Source organism: Pezoporus occidentalis, unplaced genomic scaffold (genome assembly GCF_034315485.1).
Source record: "Pezoporus occidentalis ecotype Australia unplaced genomic scaffold, CSIRO_AGI_Poc_V1 ctg55, whole genome shotgun sequence".
Lineage (NCBI taxonomy): Eukaryota > Metazoa > Chordata > Aves > Psittaciformes > Psittacidae > Pezoporus > Pezoporus occidentalis.
The window spans coordinates 2,588,337-2,608,796 of record NW_026915888.1 but is presented as its reverse complement, the minus strand read 5'-3'; the positions used below and the strand labels follow the sequence as shown (position 1 = coordinate 2,608,796).

The 20,460-nt window shown below is 44.6% G+C and overlaps 1 protein-coding gene and 1 long non-coding RNA gene across 3 annotated transcripts; one reads left to right on the top strand and one right to left on the bottom strand.

Moving 5' to 3' along the window:
• Positions 1–4,435: 4,435 nt before the first annotated feature.
• On the bottom strand, positions 4,436–20,448 carry PPP2CA (protein phosphatase 2 catalytic subunit alpha). Its single transcript, XM_062638091.1, has 7 exons — positions 20,124–20,448; positions 8,569–8,778; positions 7,911–8,084; positions 7,635–7,724; positions 7,100–7,261; positions 6,409–6,527; positions 4,436–5,201 (listed from the first exon to the last, which is right to left on the bottom strand). Exons 1-7 carry the CDS (start codon positions 20,223–20,225, stop codon positions 5,129–5,131), a joined length of 930 nt encoding a protein of 309 aa, XP_062494075.1. The 5' UTR covers positions 20,226–20,448; the 3' UTR covers positions 4,436–5,128.
• LOC134173749 (uncharacterized) lies at positions 5,113–8,018 on the top strand. 2 transcript variants are annotated; one of them, XR_009968383.1, is made up of 2 exons: positions 5,113–5,251; positions 7,564–8,018. It is a non-coding gene; the product is annotated as an uncharacterized LOC134173749 (long non-coding RNA). The 2 variants fall into 2 exon arrangements; XR_009968384.1 differs by having other exon boundaries at positions 5,184–5,251; positions 6,791–8,018.
• Positions 20,449–20,460: the final 12 nt, after the last annotated feature.

The window sequence follows — 20,460 nt, the reverse complement described above, 5'->3', positions numbered from 1 at the left end:
GCAGCCACGCGGTGGCGCCGGGGCTCCCTCCGCGGGACGGGAGACACCGGGGCAGGGAGAGGGGAGCGCTCGAATGAGCTCCCCGAACTGACTGAGGAGGGTTGGATTTGTTTTAAACGGGCTTAAGAACGACTTTAAGCAGCAGAGAATAACACGGTGCATAGCCTCACACTTGGCTGAGTGAACTAGGTCAGCCTGAAAGGGTTGCACGACCCCGGGTCGTTGACCTTGGAGCTGTTCGAAGTCCAAAACCCAGATTCTGTGCTGTTTCTGACGCTGCAGATGATAAAGAGGAGTTGCTTTAAGGTTTCAAAGTCTGTGGGAATAAATACAACGTGTTTCAGAAGTCGGGCGAGTTCAAAGCATTCCTAAAAGAGATTGCAGGGGAAAAGGAACAGTTTTGAGATGGCTGAACTAAAGCAAGATACACTGATGGCCAGACACAACAGAGCACCCATCAGCAGCCTTTCTTTGAGAGGGGGAAGGAAGAACAGGCTCCAGGGAGCTGCAGCAGAGGTCCCTGCAGCAGCAGCAGCGAGCCATGTTCCTCTTCCCTGAGGATAAACGTGGTAAGGAAAAAGGAGGGAAGCTGCCTGCAAAGTGGGTCAAGCATGGAACGAGCACTGCAGGATCCTCTTAGACAAACACTGCCAGGGCCCCACTTTTCTTCATCAAATAAGGAGGCAGAAGAGAAGTGGCCACTGACCACTCCTGCATCATCTGCTGTGCTAAAGAGGGGTTTTCACAGCAGGTTTTATGCTGAGGTAGGGTGGCTGGGGTTGGGTTTTCCACCTCCTGATAAACAAAGGCATTTGGGAGGCAGGCTGAAGCCTTCCAGCCCAATTGAATATGCAGTTACCAGTTTGAGGAGTGCACTTTTGATCATGGTCCCACTCAAAGCAGCACCAGCATCAGCCCAGATGTGGCTTTTCCTTGCCTGGTCCAGGAAACTTCCAAGACTGGAGATTCTGCAGCCTTCCCACCACCCTGCTGTTCTGAAAGCTGGTATGTCCAACCTGGCTCTATACACAAGTTCATTATGTACATATAATATCTAGGTTCTATTAGTTATTTACACACCAGCAGCCATCAGTTTAATCTTCATCCAAAGCAGTTCTGTTCACCATAGAGTAATTAAGAGATTGGGAGCTGTAGTTCAACCCATCTTAAAGAACAAAGCTTTTAAGCCACAGCACAGGTTTTAAAAGGCTAAAACATGCAGCACTGCTTAATTTAAAGCCAGAAGTGTTGTTTCAGCCCTTTTTTCCCTGTATGAATGCCAAAGAACTCTGATCCCTTGCTCAAGAGAGCAGCTTGCCTTTATTCTCATCCAAAAGCAGCAGAGCCAAATGAATTAGAGCACTGAAATAACTTCTTAGCAAACCACAGAAGCTGACTCATGAGGTGCTTGCTCTGCAGGGCTGTTCCAGTGTATTCCTGGGGACTGCAAGATTTCCACACAGTCCAGTGGCATTTTTACTTAACACTTTACCCATTTCCAACCTCCTCCTGGAGCTTGCAGAGAACTAATACTCAGTGTAGCATGCAGAAGGCACTCTACATATTCTGCAGGACTTCAGAACCCACTGCTCCAAAACCTAAGCTCATATAAACCATGGAATGCTAAAAAGCCATTTCTCTTGGGTAAAACTTCACTTTCACCAACCCAAACCCCCCTAAAACATATCTTGAGAGGAAGTGGTGACAATGGAACTTTCACCTTCACCTGCCATGGACTGAACGTGGAGCAGTATTTAACTTGAGATTAAAAACCTGTGTTGTTCACACTTGCCTCTTCTCACAGACCACTCTTCCTGATGAAGAAGAGCATTTCTCCTTCTGCTCCCTCCTGCTCCTTAGGTCACAGCTCCCTCCATAGCAGGAACTGTGCTCCAGTATTACTAAGGGAACAAAGATGAAGGGGTGAAAGGGGACAGAGAGAGCAATGTGTTTACTGAACTATGGAAAAAGGCACCAAATAAGCCTAGCACTTGCATAACAGCTTTTGGTTTCTATTGTACATAAGGAAATCCTTTAAGATTCAGGTGGAATTTCTAAGTTGCCAAAGCAAAGACACAATTACTTCATGATGTCAGTGTTTGAGTTCACAACTGTAAGAACACGGAAGCAGGGGCTGGCAGGTACCAGTAAACCTCAGAGATCTCTCTCCTCACGTTTCCAGATGGACTTTGGTACTAAGCAGACTGAAGGACAGGCAGATGAAATGTCCAAGCTCTCATCAGCAATCCATCCACTCACCTTCTCCCCAAGGCAGGATTTAGTCTGTTATCATCCAGACACACAGGAAGGAGCGAGGTAACCAGGTCTGTCTGCATCAAGTATCCTCCTGGGGTGTTATCAGGAGATCTAAACCGGGTAACACTGCCCAAGCAGCTGAGGCAGGGACAGGGATGCAAACGTCAGCAGCTGGAAACAATGCGACACGAGGACGAGGTGGCAAACACGTGTGGTGCTTTACCTTGGAGGAAGGGGACATTACACACACAGCACTGTCTGTCCATCAGTGCATACAACAGGCAGGAGAGAGGGGTAGAGAGAACATGAAGGCAAGTCTGTGCACTTCAGTCTCATTTTCCCTCCAAACCCAGAGTTCCTGAATGTTTCCCTGTGGAGGTGTGCAATTTTGTCTTGATTGTGACCCAACAACCCCTTAGTTCAGAAGGATGGGCTTCTACAAGTGAAGGGCACTTCAATCTGAGACAAATTCAGGTGAACACCTAAATGACAGGACATCAAGTGTGGCTTCAGTAAAACACAGTATGGAAAGCTCAAACCCCTCCTTCATCTGTCCAACAGAATTCGACTGACTATCCAAATTCCGAGGAACAGAAGAAAAAGAGTATGGTTTAGATTCATTCATGGGATGCCTTCAACAACTTAAACCCCAATAGGGGCTCACCAGGTTTAACTACCCTGCTTCAAAAAACACTGAACTACCACAGAATGGGAATTCAGCTACTCTTATTTCACGTCAGGGATTCACCAGTCCTTGGAGTGAGGGAGGAACATCACCACTAGTTCCAGAACAAGTACAAACCCTCATTACGCTCATCCCCTGCAGCCAGCATCATCACAGGCTGTAGTGAAGGAGGTTTGGCTCATGTGAACCACTAAATCAGACAGTAATGATTTATGTTTGACGTTTTCTTTCTCCTCTTGAATCTTCCAAATGTGCTTTTAGCTGCTCAGTGCTGCTGGTGACCAGTTCCCATCAGAACAACCATTTATTGTTGACAACCTGATATCCTCATTCACATCTGCTGATGGCCAGTCCCAGCCACCAGTGGGGGGGGGGGAGCACAAAAACCAGGGTGACTTTCTGCCTTTTCCATTGACTTTACTAACAACTGCTCACACTTGTATATAGAACCTGAGCAAACAGACTGCTCCCAAGCAGAGGAGGAGGAATAATGCCCACTGGAGTGACAGGGAACACAGAAAATAGGGCACAGTCACTACTCTGGCAGTAAAGGTGTCAGTTAAGGCAGAGTTCTGCCTACAAAGCCACTTCCAGAGAATGGCAAGTGAAGTTGAAGGGAACTCCCCTCTACAGCAAGCAGTGATCAAAGCAGAAGTTCCTGATACACTAAAAACAGACACTTCAGATGCACTTATTTTAGGACCCCCTTCTTCCTGAAAGAGATCAAACTGCAGAGGAGCAAGTGCTCTCCAGAAACCATTTGGAACCCAACCTCCAGGCCAAGGCTGCATTCTTGCTGAAGGAAAGCAGCCACCACTGAAGCCTTTCAGAAAAGGGGTGAAGTAATGCTTGGTGAAATGCAGCACCCTCTTTGTTAATTATGAAGTCCTCTATTAAAACAACACCTAGATACGTCTTAAGATACAGCCAGTAAATTTCAAGCACAAGCCTTAATAAGGCATAAAAGGTGAATTTCTTGTTTGAAGAAAACAATCAGATCAGGGTTCAAATCCTGAAACAAATCAGTAGAAAGGACCTATTTTAGCAGAAGTGCCCACTGCCCACACAGCGTTGGCTTTCAGGATGGAGCCTGGGCAATACACGTAGTACTACATTTCAAGTTACTTCCTTTAGAAAACTGGTTTTATTCTCAGTGTTTCAGGCAATGAAGTATTTTAGTACCTCCACTGTAAATGACTCAAGCTCAGATTTACACTTGAATAAAGCCAGGCTCAATGAATTCAGAGATCCTCTATCTTCCATTTGAGCACTTCAGCAGAGCAGCATGGCAGGAACAAGCAGCTCCGCTCTCAGCTGCACGATGCCGCACAACCAGGCACCTCCCTGGCACAGAACTGAGATGGAGCTCTCCAGCACACTCCAACCACCTCAAGTCTTAAGTTATTCCGGGTGGAAATTCCTATGCAAGTTTCTAAACCCCATCCAGCTACGTGTCAGCTTATTAAACCTGAGATGCAATTAGGATTTGACATGTTTCCATACTTAGTTCACAAGTTTATTATGAAAAACACTGCAGCTCTGTCCTGCAGTCACATTGTTTTACAGAAAAAAACAGTTCTGTTCAAAGTAATTCACTATCCTTGGACAATTACAAGGGACAATATGGAAGGGCCAAGAGTGGAAAAGGGAACTGAGTGCAGACAAAAAAACAAACAAAAAAAAAAAGAAAATCAAATACAATTAAATTAAACAGTATTCCCTGAAAATAAAACCAACAGTTTCAGAACAAATATGAGGCCTTGGTACTTACTTTAAAAATGTTCTTTAAGCTTCAATGATTGTTTGCTGCTACCCTTATCTACAGTCATGCTGAATAAAGCTAGAGCTAAATGGAAAGTTAAATGTATTCACGAGGTGTTAATGTCTACATCTTATTATTTGCAGTCTCTCAGAGAAAGCAAAAGTAACTACAAATAGCGCTATGCCAGAAACTGGTTTCTTGACCAACAATGTTGCTTCAGCATGCAATGAACTGGTTCATTCTAAAGTGGTCACAGTTGTTGACGACAAGAGGCTTTGTATTTGAATATGGCACGTCTTTTGGTCCATGTGAAAACAAGTTTGAATGTTAAATATTTTCTGACACTTTGGAGTTACTGTTGCTCTTCCTGTTTTCTTTAGGTCAACATACGGTTCATGGCCATACTGTACAGGGCTAAAATCTCTTTACAGGAAGTAGTCTGGGGTGCGACGAGTCACATGCGGCTCACCTCTGCGCGGCGCCGGATCGAACTGCAAGCTGAAAAGCACAGCTATTAATGACACTGCCAGAGCTGCCTTTGCATTCAGGTATGTATCACACATGAATTAGAATCATAGAATAGTTAGGGTTGGAAAGGACCTTAAGATCATTCAGTTCCAACCCCCCTGCCATGGGCAGGGACACCTCACACTAAACCATCTCACCCAAGGCTTCATCCAGCCTGGTCTTGAACACTGCCAGGGATGGAGCATTCACAGCCTCCCTGGGCAACCCATTCCAGTGCCTCAGCACCCTAACAGTGAAGAATTTCTTCCTTATATCCAATCTAAACTTCCCCTGTTTCAGTTTGAACCCGTTACCCCTTGTCCTGTCACTGCAGTCCCTAATGAAGAGTCCCTCCCCAGCATCCCTATAGGCCCCCTTCAGATACTGGAAGGCTGCTCTGAGGTCTCCACGCAGCCTTCTCTTCTCCAGGCTGAACAGCCCCAACTTCCTGAACCTGTCTTCATACGGGAGGTACTCCAGTCCCCTGATCATCCTTGTGGCCTCCTCTGGACTTGTTCCAACAGTTCCATGTCCTTTTTATGTTGAGGACACCAGAACTGCACACAATGCTCCAGATGAGGTCTCATTACGGCAGCAGTAATTAATGCAGGTAAGTCTTTTGAACCAGTTAAAGTCTTACTCTAGAGTAAGTGTTCAATTTCTTCTGCTCCTTCTATTAGTACGTATTTATAACCCCCGTATCTTAAACTCCTCTCAGGATTGCTACAAAGGACTTACTCAAACTGGTCACACAGTACTATATATTTAGAAAGTTGAAGCCTCCAGTGACTGTCAAAGGGGGCAGTTTACTCAATGCTTTTGCCTCATTTACTAGTGAAGCTGCTGCTGAGAGAGTTATTTAGAAACCTCATTGAAAAAGATGACATCCTGACATCTGAGGAATTCAAACATCCCAGAAGTCAGGACATCACCTCAGGCGTGACAGAGCACTCCTACTCTCAAATCACACACCTTCATTAAACTCCACTTACACAAAACAAAACCAGGGAGTCTTCCTTTAATCTGACAGACAAGATGTCTTTAGATGTGACTAACCCAACAATTGCACATTCTCTTCACCTCCCAAAAGCATGGGGGGGGAAAAGCCCAACCTTAACACAATAATTACGTAGGATCTTATTGCGGCAGTTATCTTAGTATCAGGGACAGTGTAATTCTCATTTTCAAGCATACTTACAAGGAGTATTTTAGAGTATCATCGAGTTCCATGATTGCCGCCTGGTTGCCACAGCGGTAACAGTAATTTGGAGCGCTGAAAATTGTTACTACATTTCGGTCATGGCACCAGTTGTACCCCTGGAGAGGGAAAGAAAGGGAATGATGACAGCCAGCCATGTTCACTACTTGTATCCACCCCATATAACCACCTGACTAGCAACTGGATTTTCAATGTGCAAAACCCCAGGTGGCAGTTGTAGGGTCATCTGAAGTAAGATGAAGGCTGTATCTTTGTCTTCTTGAAAGAAAAAGGAGTTTTGGCCTTCATATGTTGTTTCTTACTAGTAAGCAAGAAGTAAACATTAAAAATAATGCACATTTATGTGCATTTTTTTATTGAGGAACTCGACATTTATGTTTAGGAGCCTTTTCACTTACACAGAAATACAATACCACATCTACTGCTAGCATCTCTTTTGGGACATTACTGTGAATTGTCAGAACAGAGGCCAAATTAAAGGTTACTCCACCGTTAAATCGAGAAACGCCTTTAGTAGCACATGAACACTGTCAGAGTGGAGTTTCTGAAGCCTTTGAGCTGGATCAGCAATTGCTGACAACAGCACATGCACATCTCCAATGCACGGAGTATGGTATTAACGGAGCAGCTCTGCAGTCAGAAGTTCAAACACCCAGGCTGTCCTGCTTACCTCCATTACCAACTGATGAGCTCTCGAAACCAACGTAAGGCCGTTAGCATGGTTAAAGGTTTCTGAAATATCCTGTCCAAACGTATAACCTGCACCTCGAGGAGAAATGCCCCAGCCACCACGATCATCCGGGTCTGACCATAACAAGTCACACATTGGACCCTGCAACAGACACAGAAGATGTTTCAGGAACAGAGTGCAAAAAACCAAACCCAAACAAAACCCCAGTAAACCTCCACGTGCACCACCCCTGCACAACGAGTGCATTAATACTGCCAAGAAGGTGACCTGAATGAAGAATATTCACAGCAGCAGTTCTCACCTCCAACATCATTCAGTTGTACCTGTTGTGATTCCAGGCACACTACAATGTTTCTTTCTTTAGGCAAGAGCCTGCCCCTTCACAAAACTGCAACAGGAAGCCAGGCACTTTCAACCTGCTAAGTTGTGAATTTCATTTTCAGCCTGTGTACTCAAGCACGCAGTATGTGCTGAATCATGGATCCCACCAGTTCAGAAGGTTAGTTGTCAGTACCTCATGGGGAACTTCCTGCAAGCGATCAAGTGCTCTGATGTGATCCAGTGTATCTATCGATGGAGACAGGCCACCGTGTAGGCAGAAAATCTGCAACAATGAGATATAATCAATGTAAATGAAACTTCATCTATCAGTACAATTGTAATTGATCAGTACAAATAATTAGGATAAAAATCATCAAGAGCTTCCTTTAAAACTGAGAGCTGATACAATACAGTATTATCAGCTCCTCTTACAACTAGGAACGTTTAACACCACCAAATACCAACGTACCTGGCCATCCACCAAGGCAGTTAGAGGCAGGTAATCAAAAAGGTCTGTGAAGTATTTCCAAACGTTTGCATTTCCGTATTTTCTTAAACATTCATCATAGAAACCATATACTTGTGTGATTTGCCTGCTTTCGTGGTTCCCTCGGAGAATTGTGATGCGTTCACGGTATCGGACCTAAACATAACACCTTAGTTTAGAAGCAATAAAACACATGTCTTCCCCAAAACCCTCACAAAACCATCTGCCCCCCTCACCTCCCATCACGTGTCAATAAAGCAGTGAAAACCAAACCCTTCTTAAGATGAAGAGTCAGTTATAACCTTTGAGAAAGCAGGGATAATTCATTCAAATCTTCAGCTGCCCAGTACTTTGGAGATGAATTCTAGACGTTATTCATTGTTACTAGTGGACTTCACTACATCTGGGCATTAAGATGCTCTCCCCAAGAGAATTATTAAGGATTGCTACTTAAGCAAGTCAAAAGAAATACAGCATTAACTGAACCTTTCAGAAGCATCTTAAAAAACCAAGACAGCCAACATTTCAGTTTCTATACATAATGCCAATGTAATACAAATCGTAAGAGATATTAAGCACAGTCAGGATAGTAAATACATACATTATTATACAGAATCATACAGCAGAGAAGAAAAGGTACCTTAAGAGCTACAAGCAATGTGACTGTTTCGACTGAATAATAGCCTCTGTCAACATAGTCCCCCATAAACAAATAGTTTGTGTCTGGTGATTTGCCTCCAATTCTGAAAAGTTCCATGAGGTCGTGAAATTGTCCATGGACATCTCCACAGACTGTGACTGGACATCGCACCTCCTGTACGTTAGACTCCTTTGTCAGGATTTCCTTAGCCTGGAGAACAAAACACATATATTGTGAACCTGTCCATGAACAGTCATTGCATTCTGAGTATGCTCTATGCACTCCACCAGTTGATCTCTTCATAGAATAGTTAGGGCTGGAAGGACCTTAAGATCATCTAGTTCCACCCCCCCCGCCATGGACTCTTGTCCCTTCCTTCGCTGAAGTGCTTGAGATAAGAGCTTACTGAAAATGCCATTTTGCTTTATGCAGCCCCGTATTAGCAGCAGCAATTTGGTTCGATGGTTTCTTCCCCTCCTTGAGGAAGGTATCTCAGGATTAATTTCCAGCATAAGACAAACTTCAGACTTTCTACACAAATGATTCCATGAAGCCTACATCAACGATCACCACTGCTCCGACTGCAGAAGTCCATAGGAAACACGAAATCTAAAACTTACGCCAGTCTTGTCTCCAATTCAAAGCCTGAACTGCACATGACCAAAACCAAGGCTCTCCCTTGGGGAGGTAAGTGCAGGAAAAGCTCTCTGAACAAGTTTTGTGCTTAAGTTGTGTCTTCAGGAACCAAAGGAAGGAAATGCCTTCCCTGTACCATTTTTTCCCCACAAAACTTTGTATGTAGCAGTTGCAGACAAAGGCAATTTGTGTGAAGAACAAACTAAATATAGCATCAGAAAGGTAACTTTGAAATCTCCTGAATTCCTTACTCGTACCATCACACTGCCAGTTGCTGCAGCTTGTTCTCAGCACAGCCACCAAACACATGCCACAATAATTTTCTAAATCAAGGGGGTATTAGGAATATAAATAGTAACAAGTTTACATCTACAGAGATTTCCATCCCTTTCGACTGCCAGTGCCCCTGTTCAGACAGGATTCCTTTTCTGCCTCACTGCCAGAATGACAAGAGAATGTACAAAAACTATTTTCCGTTTTATAACCCAAGGTATCTACAAGATTTGCAGAGACAGCACCAAATATCCATCTATGTGTATCCCACACTGGATCCAAAATGTTCTGAAGCACACATCAGATGGATGAGCAACACCACATTCGTTTTAGGGTCACTTATTCTTAACTTCCTCAAACCCACCCTAACAACTAAAGCAGGGTACTCATTTTTGGGGGTTCTGCTAAGCAAAGTATTTTGAGACAATATTAGAAAATTCACCATAATCCAAAGAGCATTAGAGTTTAAAAAGGTTAGGAAAAGCATTTGAAGTTAAAATCTAAGCAGTATATTGAATACTGGGTATTGACATGAGCGAAACCATTAAGAGACATGTTGTCCACCCTCTTCACGAAGCCATCAGCTGCACAGAAGTGGTCTCACTGTTGCTGCACATGGTCCAGGCTAACCACCACAGTCACCACTTCAAACAAGAGGAGCACCAGCCACACGCAGTTTAGTGATGGAAGGTCGTGAAACTCAGTGTTTCATTCAATACTAGGAAGAAATGCAATTGTGGTTTAGCACCCTGCACAACACTGAGCATTAGATACTACAGCATGAGCAACGGAGTTAAATCACTCTGTAGACATATTTACATCAAAAGTCAATCTCATGTGACAGTTTCCACTCATGCTCTGCCTAGTACTAAAGATAGGTCATTGCTGGCTTGTGGTGGGTGCTAAAAGTGTACATTTATTTTAAGATAGCCTGACTTAAGTTCATTTTTATGCAGTGACACTCACCGGATGTTTTGAAGGTGTTTTAACAGCTTTCGCCTCTTCTAATACGCTATTACATTCAGAAGCTTTAGCCACCTTAATTCTCCTTTTGACAGAGAATGTTGCAGATGCTGATAGTGCTTCAACATGAAAACGCTCCTCTGTAATTAGGATGCTTTCTACTGCTGTGCTTTCTTAGCGCAGTGGAAGCACTGCACAAGGAATGCAGCATTCATTTTTCATCAAAGGCATGCAACGTTTCTGCTGACTGAGATTAAACTGGCACCGTTCTCAGCAACGGAGCTGTTGCTTCCTCAGTTTCTGAAATATTAAATCACTCAGATATGCATATGACCAAACACCTACGGAAGTCACACAGCTACTCTCATGGAAAAAGACTGTTCCAGGTCAACCTGCAGAACGGCGATCTCCATTTAAATCCTGCAGTGGGGGAATGCTGGTTCAGGGATTTCAGCATTTCCATGTTCTGAAATAAGTTTCATGGACTACTGTGTTACAAACTGCTCAGCCCAGTTACTGCCTTATGTCCCACAGCATTAACAGTGGCATATGTTAACATGCTTATGCAGTATATTCACCTCTACTAAAGAGCTTCAGAAGAGCTGGAAGCAGAAAAAAGTAACACCGTGAAAACAAGCCACCAACAAGTGGTTCATGAACTATACCCACACGTCCACGTTACATCAATTCCTATGAAAGGGTAAAGCAAAAAATGTTTTAACGCACTGTACCATAACACAAGTTGGTACAGTAACAGTACATGTAGTACTACAATTTCACAACTCAAGTTCCATGGAGGTAAGCTGCCACTACTGAAGTGTCTGTGACCCTGAACCTGTACTGGACCCCACCATCCTGTGCAGTCTCATCTGGTTCCACTCCCTCATTACTGATCTTTGCCCCGAGATTCACAATGATGCTACTTGCTCAGCCACATCACGCAACTCCATCTTCTTCCCCAGCAAACTGGGCTTCCCACCAGCACTCTCTTACACTTCCTCACAGTGAGGAATGAGTAGAGAATTTTTCAGCAGCCTTCAGTAGAGTGTACTTCTTGATCAAACCACCTGATGAAGCCGAACTAGAGGAGAAACACACACTGAATTCCTTGTACTTCAAAATCTCATTGACCTATTGCCATGATGCTAACAGTGCAACACTTGGCAGTATTTTGCCATCAACGTTTTGAAACATCCAGGTTTCATTCCCTGTCACCAAGATAAACAATTATGCAATTCTGAAACTCTTGAACTCTTACTAGTGCTTTTATTTCTGTGTCTTCTCTCAGTTCTTAACAATTCTTAACATTAAGACAGCATGTCTTCGATCCTTTTAGCGACTGATGATAACCGCACACCACAGGAAGTTTAACACAGGGTGGGCATTCTATGATTTAAAATAGGTTAACTTAGGCAAAAACTCAGTATCACAGCCTACTACATTATGGTTAAGATGCTACCTCCAAATCAGCTGAACTGTTTACTCAGCACTACACACTCCCAGCTTTCAAAATCAAGTGCAAATGAATAGAGAACAAGACTGAAAAGAACCCATTACATTAAGTTGATAAATGCAGACTTTACAGCCAAGCACCAATAAACTCCAATGCAGAAAAAAACATGTAGCTATCAGACATGGTTGCACAAGATCATAAGAACTAAGAAAATGCTGTCATAGACAACTGCTGAGGTTGAAAGTCACATATTTTACTTAGTGCAACCTCAACATTTCACACAATAAGCACGTATCAAGTACACTTAAGCTCAGTCATAGTGACTGGAATTCATTCCTACTTGGTATCTGAACATTGGCTTACTCAGCCGTTTTGCTGGAAGGAAGCAACCTGTACCATCCCAAAACACCCAAAAGACAACTAGAATAAAACCACTACTGGGTTAAACTCACAGAAAACAACAAATTTTCACTTTATTGTAAAGCAAGTAGCTGGTATTTAAGAATTAAAACATTCTGGACTGCTGCACATCTCCACTGGCAGATGAACACTAAAGCACTGTTCTATTGCCTCTGTTTACAAAGCACATTCATGCAGAACACTGTTCTTAAAATACAAAGACTAGCTTCATTGTTTTAGGACAATGCAAGATCCAAGTGTAAACTCTGCATTTTATAATGAACAGTCAGGGACATTAATTAAAAACCCTGTAGTACAATTAAAGCTACCATATGATTTTCAGGTCTTCACAATGATATGCAGGGGGCTGTATGTCTGCAGAGGTATCTCCTATTTCCCTGGTTCCCTGTATGTATCTTTACCCTATACGCCACAGATTAAGGTTCCAAAACAAGGGCCATATAAGCTATAATCCATCCAGTCTCTCTTCCAACTTACTCTTACACCGAGGACAAGCGAGTTTCCCTCATAAGCAGAGTACATCACCAACCCTGCCAAACAGAACTCATTTTAAGTGGTCCATTTCTAAAAAGCCCTATTAATCCATCTGTACCCAAATTCCTTTGTACTTCCAGAACATACCAGGAGGTTCTCAATTACTCTAACCCCTTCTTAGAGCCATACATTCTAGCAGGAGCTCTGCCAACTCAAACGAAGTATCCACCCTGAAAAAGATTACTACTAACTCAGTGAAGGAAATACAACCATTAGTTTAATCTGACAACACAGCTCCAAAGTCATGCTTGCAGATGGTACCATGTCATTCTTGGCAGACCAGAATTCACACCTGCAACCCACCACGCTGTCTAGTAAAGGGAGTGTGGAGAAGCATCCACTGTAACCAAGGAAAATAATGGGTATTTGTAGTTACCATAAGGATGCTTCAGTGAGATCTAAGACTTAAATCACACCCATAATTTCCTGTTGTCAGGATGCACAGGATGTGACTAAAGGCACAATGATCAGCTAATTGGGATGAGCACTGGCTTTAGCTGGCCTGACACTGTGGCCTGGAAAAGATTCCAGTTCCAAGCAAAGTCATCCATTACAGTCAGCAAGTCTTCTGCAGAGTGAAAGCATTCACTTCTTGCAACTTAAGGGCTTCCCCCCAGTCTTTACTTGCAGAGGAAAGGGACACATTCAGACAGAAGACTAGCCATTTTTAGAGCAAAAGGGATTTTCATTCATTGTCTGACATTTTAAACAACTTGAAAAACGAGGCCTCCAGCCTTCTATGATGAAGGCATGAGGCAGATTGTGTATCACACAAATGGGAGACCAATTCATACTGCTGGGAATCCACTGAGGAGTTCATTGTGAATGGAGAAGTAGGAACAAAATTCAAATACAAAGCTCCCCACTGACATTTAATTATTTAGTATTCCAAAGCAGGACCGACCAGGATTTCCATCCACATAGAAGAAGCCACAGCAGCAAAATACTCTTTTCCCAGGACTGAAGGAAAAGGGATCTGCTTCCTCTCTGGTCTGTGACATCTCCATTTCTAAACTCTTTCGCTACCAGCGATGCTGCAGGTTTAGAACTCAGTGAAGCCAAACAAGGTACGCTTGGTCAAACAGTCACAGCACAGCTCCCAAGAACACGTGTCATGATGTGGTCACTACATTCCTAGCCTTCATTTTCCTGGGATAGGGCACATAGAACTAACAAATTGCCTCAAGTTTCGTTTTAATTCCAAGTGCACAAAATGAAAGGTTTTTAGCTCATGCATCAATGCCTGTCAGTGAACAAGAACAGGCAATTAGCTAACCAAAAAGCACAAAATACAATCAGCTTTATATCTCACAACACAGAGCAAGTACCCTTCTTCACTGCTCCACTACCCAGCAACAACTCCCTTACTCCTTCAGCAACTTCTGTTTGGTTAGAAGAGAGAAAGTTAAACACAAGATGTCAGCCAAAGAAGATCAATCCTAATGCCAGTGCTACATGTAAAATGGGACAACTTTCCTTCTCCTGTTAATTCAAGGTCTACACAAAGGCACCTAGGTGGTAAACTTCTGCCAAACAGCCCTCTAGTCCTTTGTACTGCAAAGCAACGATTGACACCATTCATAGCCCTGACAGTCCCCTCAACACTTCCATTTGGAGACATCATCAGCAGTCCTACACACTCAGCATGACTGGAAGGAGTGTTCTGTCCCTTGGAGGCAGATTTAGGAGAAGGGGAACAGCTATTTAAGTAGCAGTAGTTGACGAGATCAGATGGAAAATGAGGATGGGATAATTTTACCTCACACAGACCTTAGTGCCTTTAACCTTGAATTAAAAGACTAGAAAAATCTTTTACGAGACATATAGGAGGCCAAATAGCTGAGGAAAAGCAGACACCTTCCTCTGTACATAGGAGTTCCAAGGAACACAGCAGCAGTAGCAACACATGAAGGTGAGAACTTAGACAGGATCTTCATCCCATCTGTAGAACAAGCTGTGTTCATCTTGTATCATTCCAGTTATTAAAATAAAAAGAGAAATAGGCTAAAACTATTCCCAAACTAGTTGTACCTCACATCCCCAAGTCAGGCTTCATGTAGTAAACTCAAATGGCTTTCAGCTCTTTTGCTCAAATAACTCCAAGCACAGCTAGAAAGGGTCATGTTAAAGGATACCATTGAGAAGAGGGTGGGCACGTGTGTCAAAACTCAAGAAATGGATTCAAACCCAACTAGCACACCTGTAACACCTCTGTTGGAAGGTACTGTCAATATATCTAGCAGAAATGTTGGAGACCTGACTACTGAACAATTGAGCTCCAATATTTTATTATTTAGCCAGGAATAAACTGGTTTTCCAGCTAAACACACTATTTAAAAGGAACCAAGGGCAACAGCTGTGTTCCTGAGCACAGATTTAGTGTTTAAGGGTTCCTAAGCAAGTATGGAAATCCAGTCACTGCTCCACTGACTCCCCTCACACAGCCCTGTGTCCGAGGCCTCCGCACCTCCTGCAGACACAGCAGCCATGGTGGTTATTACACTGTTTAAGGCAACTCAGATGACAACCTGAAAATGGTAAGGGAGCAATCACAGAGCAGGACTGTCATCAGATCTGCCCAGGCACCAGCCTCACCACAGCTACCCTTTGGAAAGGACATCCATCTGCAGCCTCATCTGTGTCCTGAGCCTTAAACTAGTAGAGCTCAAGTAGAAACTTGTTCTGACTTACAAGTGCTTACTTCTGTTACCTTAAAATAACTTCTAAACCAACACAAAAATACCCTTCACTCCTATTTGATCACAACTAATGTTGTAATTAAACCCCCCCACCTGTCAGCAGAACTCCATTTTACAGAATTTACCAGAATTGGAAGAATTAGAAAGCTGCTGATGCTACAAGACCTGCCACATACACGACTAAATTCCCATACACACAAGTGCTGTAAGTTTAATCAGGACTAGGTGAGAAGCCTGGCAAGGTCGATGCTTCAAATGCCTTTTGTGTAAAAAGACAATTTCCATTTTATATTACCAACCATCACAAAAAAGAAAAACCACAGAACACTGGGAATGAAAGGATCTTTTTTTGTAGAGTGTTCCAGAATAATCTGAAACACAGTTATTAAAATGTCACCAAAGGCTTTTTGCAATACACCTGCAACTCTTGAGAAATGAAGGTTTAATTATATGCACCCATCAGCAGCTTGATCCCCAGGTATCTTCAACAAAGCAGCAGCAAATGTGTTCTAACCCATCTTCTGGTCTCCCACAGCCCCGGAACAACTGAAGAAGCCCCTCCACACACAGCACTGGAAGCAGCGCAAGGGTTTCCTGGTCACTGAATCCAGAAGGCAGTGCAGTAGCAAGGAGGAACTGAAACACTGCACCTTCCAGATCCATGCTCTTCTGCTGGGGTAGGGGTGGAGGGACACAAATGTCCAATACACAGCCCATGGAAACTCACACTAGTTGGAAGATCTGCTGGGGAGGGTTTTTCAGTTGATTTACAGCCAGTTCAGACAGCAACATTCATTTTTACGATCAGCTCAGTTTGAAGAATAGTTCTATGTGATGGTTACATGTAAGGATGTGGAAATGCAGAAGCTAGCTAATGGAAAAGCCCCAGCAAATGCAGCTGGGGACAGTTTAAACCATTCACTTTTGGCCAAAAATAATCAGCTAAGAAAGGCAACTCTCAACAGCAGAGGAGGCAGAAGGGATCATGTGCCTGCCTGTCTGAAAAAGAAATGGGGCAGACATCTCAGGACAGTAATAGTTTAAAACACAGGAGTGAGATCCACAAAACTTGCCAGTGCCATGCATTAGAGGAACTGAACTTGGGTTGCCCAGGCAAGGTTTTTTGACCCAAAAGAAAGGTGCAGCATTACATACTGCCCTCCCAGACCTAAGGCACTTAACCTAAGCAGCTCACACACTGCAGTGGGTCCATGCATGTTTGGTTAGTTCTCAGCTCTGATCAGTCTCTAGGTTGGAAGATCTGGAGTTAAACAAAGGTGGAAGTTCTGCAACAAGGAAAAACATTAAAAAATACACCATTGACAAGGAATATACCAGAGAACAGGATGGCCCAGAAACGTATTTATACTATGAAAATTAGCACTGGTGACAAATCAAAAAGCAAATGTAACCAAGATCACTGTCACAGATCAAAAGCTGCAGGAGACAAGGCTTGGATCAAGGTTTCTGGAATGCTTTATCAGTATCATCCCTTCACTTAGTTTAAAAGATTTTGGGATAGCAGCACTGTCTATTCAGAGACTAGTATTTCAAGGGCATGAGAAGAGAACCCCGACACTCCACAAAGCATATGACTATCCTGTCATCTTGTTCTACAGACCAGATGCCATATTCAAACCCACTGAATTACAGACTGGTATTTCCAGGGGACTGACATCTCTGCCCCCACCTGCACTAGACACCCAAAATAACCAGTGGAGACTCTATGCATGGATTCAACTCATTCCTTTAGGTGTTTTTAGACTATCATCCCACCTTCCTGAGCAACGTACACCCCCACCACCTGTGAGAAAGAGCATTTAATACACCAGTAAGGAGGCAAGACCCCCACAAAGTATGGGAAAACAGTGTTCCAAACCAGCATCCTTTCATTCAACATGGCCAGTGGAAAAACTCTCACCTGGCAGTAAAGGACTTCCTTCTCCTCTGTTCATGGACAACAGTCAATAAACAATTCAGTGGTCACAGGACAAACACTGCTGGTACATAACAGTGACTATACAGTGGACATCTTAAACACTTTAAGTGCTTTAGATATCAATAGTGAAATACAAGAGAGAGCCCTCAGGCTTACTCCTATCAGGCACCAGTCTGCACACACGAAGTCCCAGCAGATCAAGAAATACCAGTCAGAAAGATCATCCGATCAAACAGTGTTACAGGGGAAAAGCCCTTGCAAAGGTATTTTGAGTTGTTTATTTGAACTAACCCAAGCTACAGATCAAAGTGGTGAAGAATGACAGTTTATACCTAGTAGGGTCTTTATATGTCCTTTGGGACAGTAGCTATATTTGACACTGTCCTTAACACATTAAGCTACTTATGGAAAAACATAACCTTTGGGTGTGATTACATCCACGAAACTACTTCAGACAATCAAAGCACGAAGCACAGCTCAGCAGTTTCTGAGCGTCAGCGCTGGAAGCATGAAACATGTTAAAGCAAATGCTGTCCCTCAGCAGGAGGGCACAGAACTCAACCAGTGACCTGCTTTCACAAACAGCTTCCACTCAAGGCAGCAGAGGTGACCTGAGAGAACAGTCTTCAAGAGTCTATTTCAAATTCCTTGCATCAGCAACCATGTAGGAACTTACTCTCAGCAGAAAGCCCCAGTAAATCCACCTACAGTTATCAGCAACAACTCATCTTTCCTTAACATAAACAGCCACGTGGCTCTGCTCTGCAAAGTGCTGACCGCAAACTAGTCACAGAAACAGAATTTCAGCTCAAGAACAGTATCATGCTACCCAGAGAAATGCTACCTTGGCTCTGGAGCTAGCTCACATCCACCCAATTCAAGGCAATATGAGGCTGCTGAATGCTATTTTTCAGGTAGACTTCTCTCACATTCGTGTGGTCTCTCAAAACACAGCAGTTGAGGCACACGACTTTCTGTGACCTTTCCTTTTCTCTCCCATTATTTTAGTGACGAGCATCAGGCATTTATCCAGAAATACAGTTCACTTCCATACTTCACTGGGGAAAACGATGCACAATAACGATGACCGGGACTACGGTATCCTCAGGAAGGCATTTCTGATGGTCTGCACACTCCTCACCCATCTAAAACTCCAGTCAATGGAAAGCTTTTTGTGTACATCCTCAAGTGACCACAGAACCTTACAAAACACACCCTCTCACACAGTATCCAGTACCCAGGACCCGGCACCAGCATTAGCTCATAAATAATGGCAAGTGGAATACTCGCCCCTCCAGCAAAGCAATACAAGGAAGCTGGACTGCTGTCATTGGAGAGGCACATGAAAAATAGACAGTGACATTGCCACTTGCTTGCAACACACAAACTGTATCAGATGGTACCAATCTGGAGTTGCTGGAATACTAGTGAACTAAAATCTGTACTCAAGCAAGAACCTGTCTGGCCAAAGCCACAAGCTCTTTAGTAAGTTCATAGACAGTCCTCTGGAAGCAATTTAATCTAAACCAACATGCTGTAGTATTTGAAGGCACGATGCCAAATTTAAACTATTCTAATTGCTCCTCGTGGCAGGTACACCGGCTTCTTTAGAACGCAATACAGCAGTAACTTCCCATATTCCTTAACTCCCAGTTCCCGAACAGTCAATAAATATTTCTACCTTCAGCCTAGAAATGCAGGAATATGTAAAAGCTTCAAGAACTGCTCAGCTATTAAGTTACATCCAAAATTAGAATCCAATTGGAAAATACAGCTAAATGTTACTAAAGGCGCGCTATCCTGGGATGATTTTATGACTCAATCAACACAGTCCTCGAACATCTGAGTCTCAACATCCTCAATCCATCGCCATAAAAATAAACGGCTATATGGGACATCAACTGTCTGCTCGGAGAATTTCAAGGAACCCAGAACCTCATTCAGAGGAACCGAAGTCCCAAAGCTAATCCACCCTTCAATTAGTTATAAACGCGGCTGGGCTTGTTTATAGCAGGAAAAAGAAGAAAATCAAAGCTGTTCCGTTCCAGCAGCAGCTCTTTACCCCGTGTAATATTCAGCTTGTTACCATAAGCTTTTACTTTCATTGCAATAAGTGACGCTTTCGGAGCTGCCTTAACCGTATCATGACAGCACAGCGCGCCGATTCACCCGCGATACCCCTCACACGCCAAGCGGGGCCTGCGGAAGGCCAGGACCAGCGGCGAAGGGAAGAACCGGTCCCGGTGCGGAGCAGCCGAGCCGAGCCGGGCCGGGCTCCCCCGCCGAGGGATGGCGGCCCCACTCGGGGGTCTCTCCCGAGAATCCCGGCAGCGGCGCCATTTTAGGAGGCGATGAAAAGGCGGGAGGCGGAGCCAGGTCCCAGCGCAGCGGGAGGGGGCGCGGATCCGCCCGCGGAGGGACCGCGGCTCGCCGTGCTCCCCGGCGCGCTCCCCCCCCACCCCGCCGCCCGAGAGGCCGCGGCCCGCCAGGCCCGCTCACCCCCAGCGCCTTCCCCGGCTCCGCGGCCGCTCGCCTTCCCGCCGAGAGGCCGCGGCGGCCCCGGCACGGAGCGCCGCCTCCCGTCAGCGACCAGCCCCTGAGTCCCTGTGCCGCGGCCCCAGCGCCGGCCGCTCCTCACCTTCTCACAGAGGCTCTTCACCTGTCCCTCGGAGAGCTGCTTGCACTCGTTGAGCTGCTCCACCCACTGGTCGAGCTCCTTGGTGAAGACCTTCTCCTCCATCCCGCTCTCCCCCTCCTCACGGGCCGCTGCTACCACCGCACCACCCTGGAGCTCCCTGCGATCCGCGCTCCCAGCGGCAGGACGGGGCGGACGGGGCCGGGTGCGGTGTGGGGCGGGCGGCGCGGCGCTCCCCGCTGCTGCAGCTCTGCCGCCCGCTGCCTCGCACCACACCGTGTAATGGCCGCCGCTCCTGACGTCACCGCCTCGGCTTCCACTACGGGGAGGAGGACGGAGA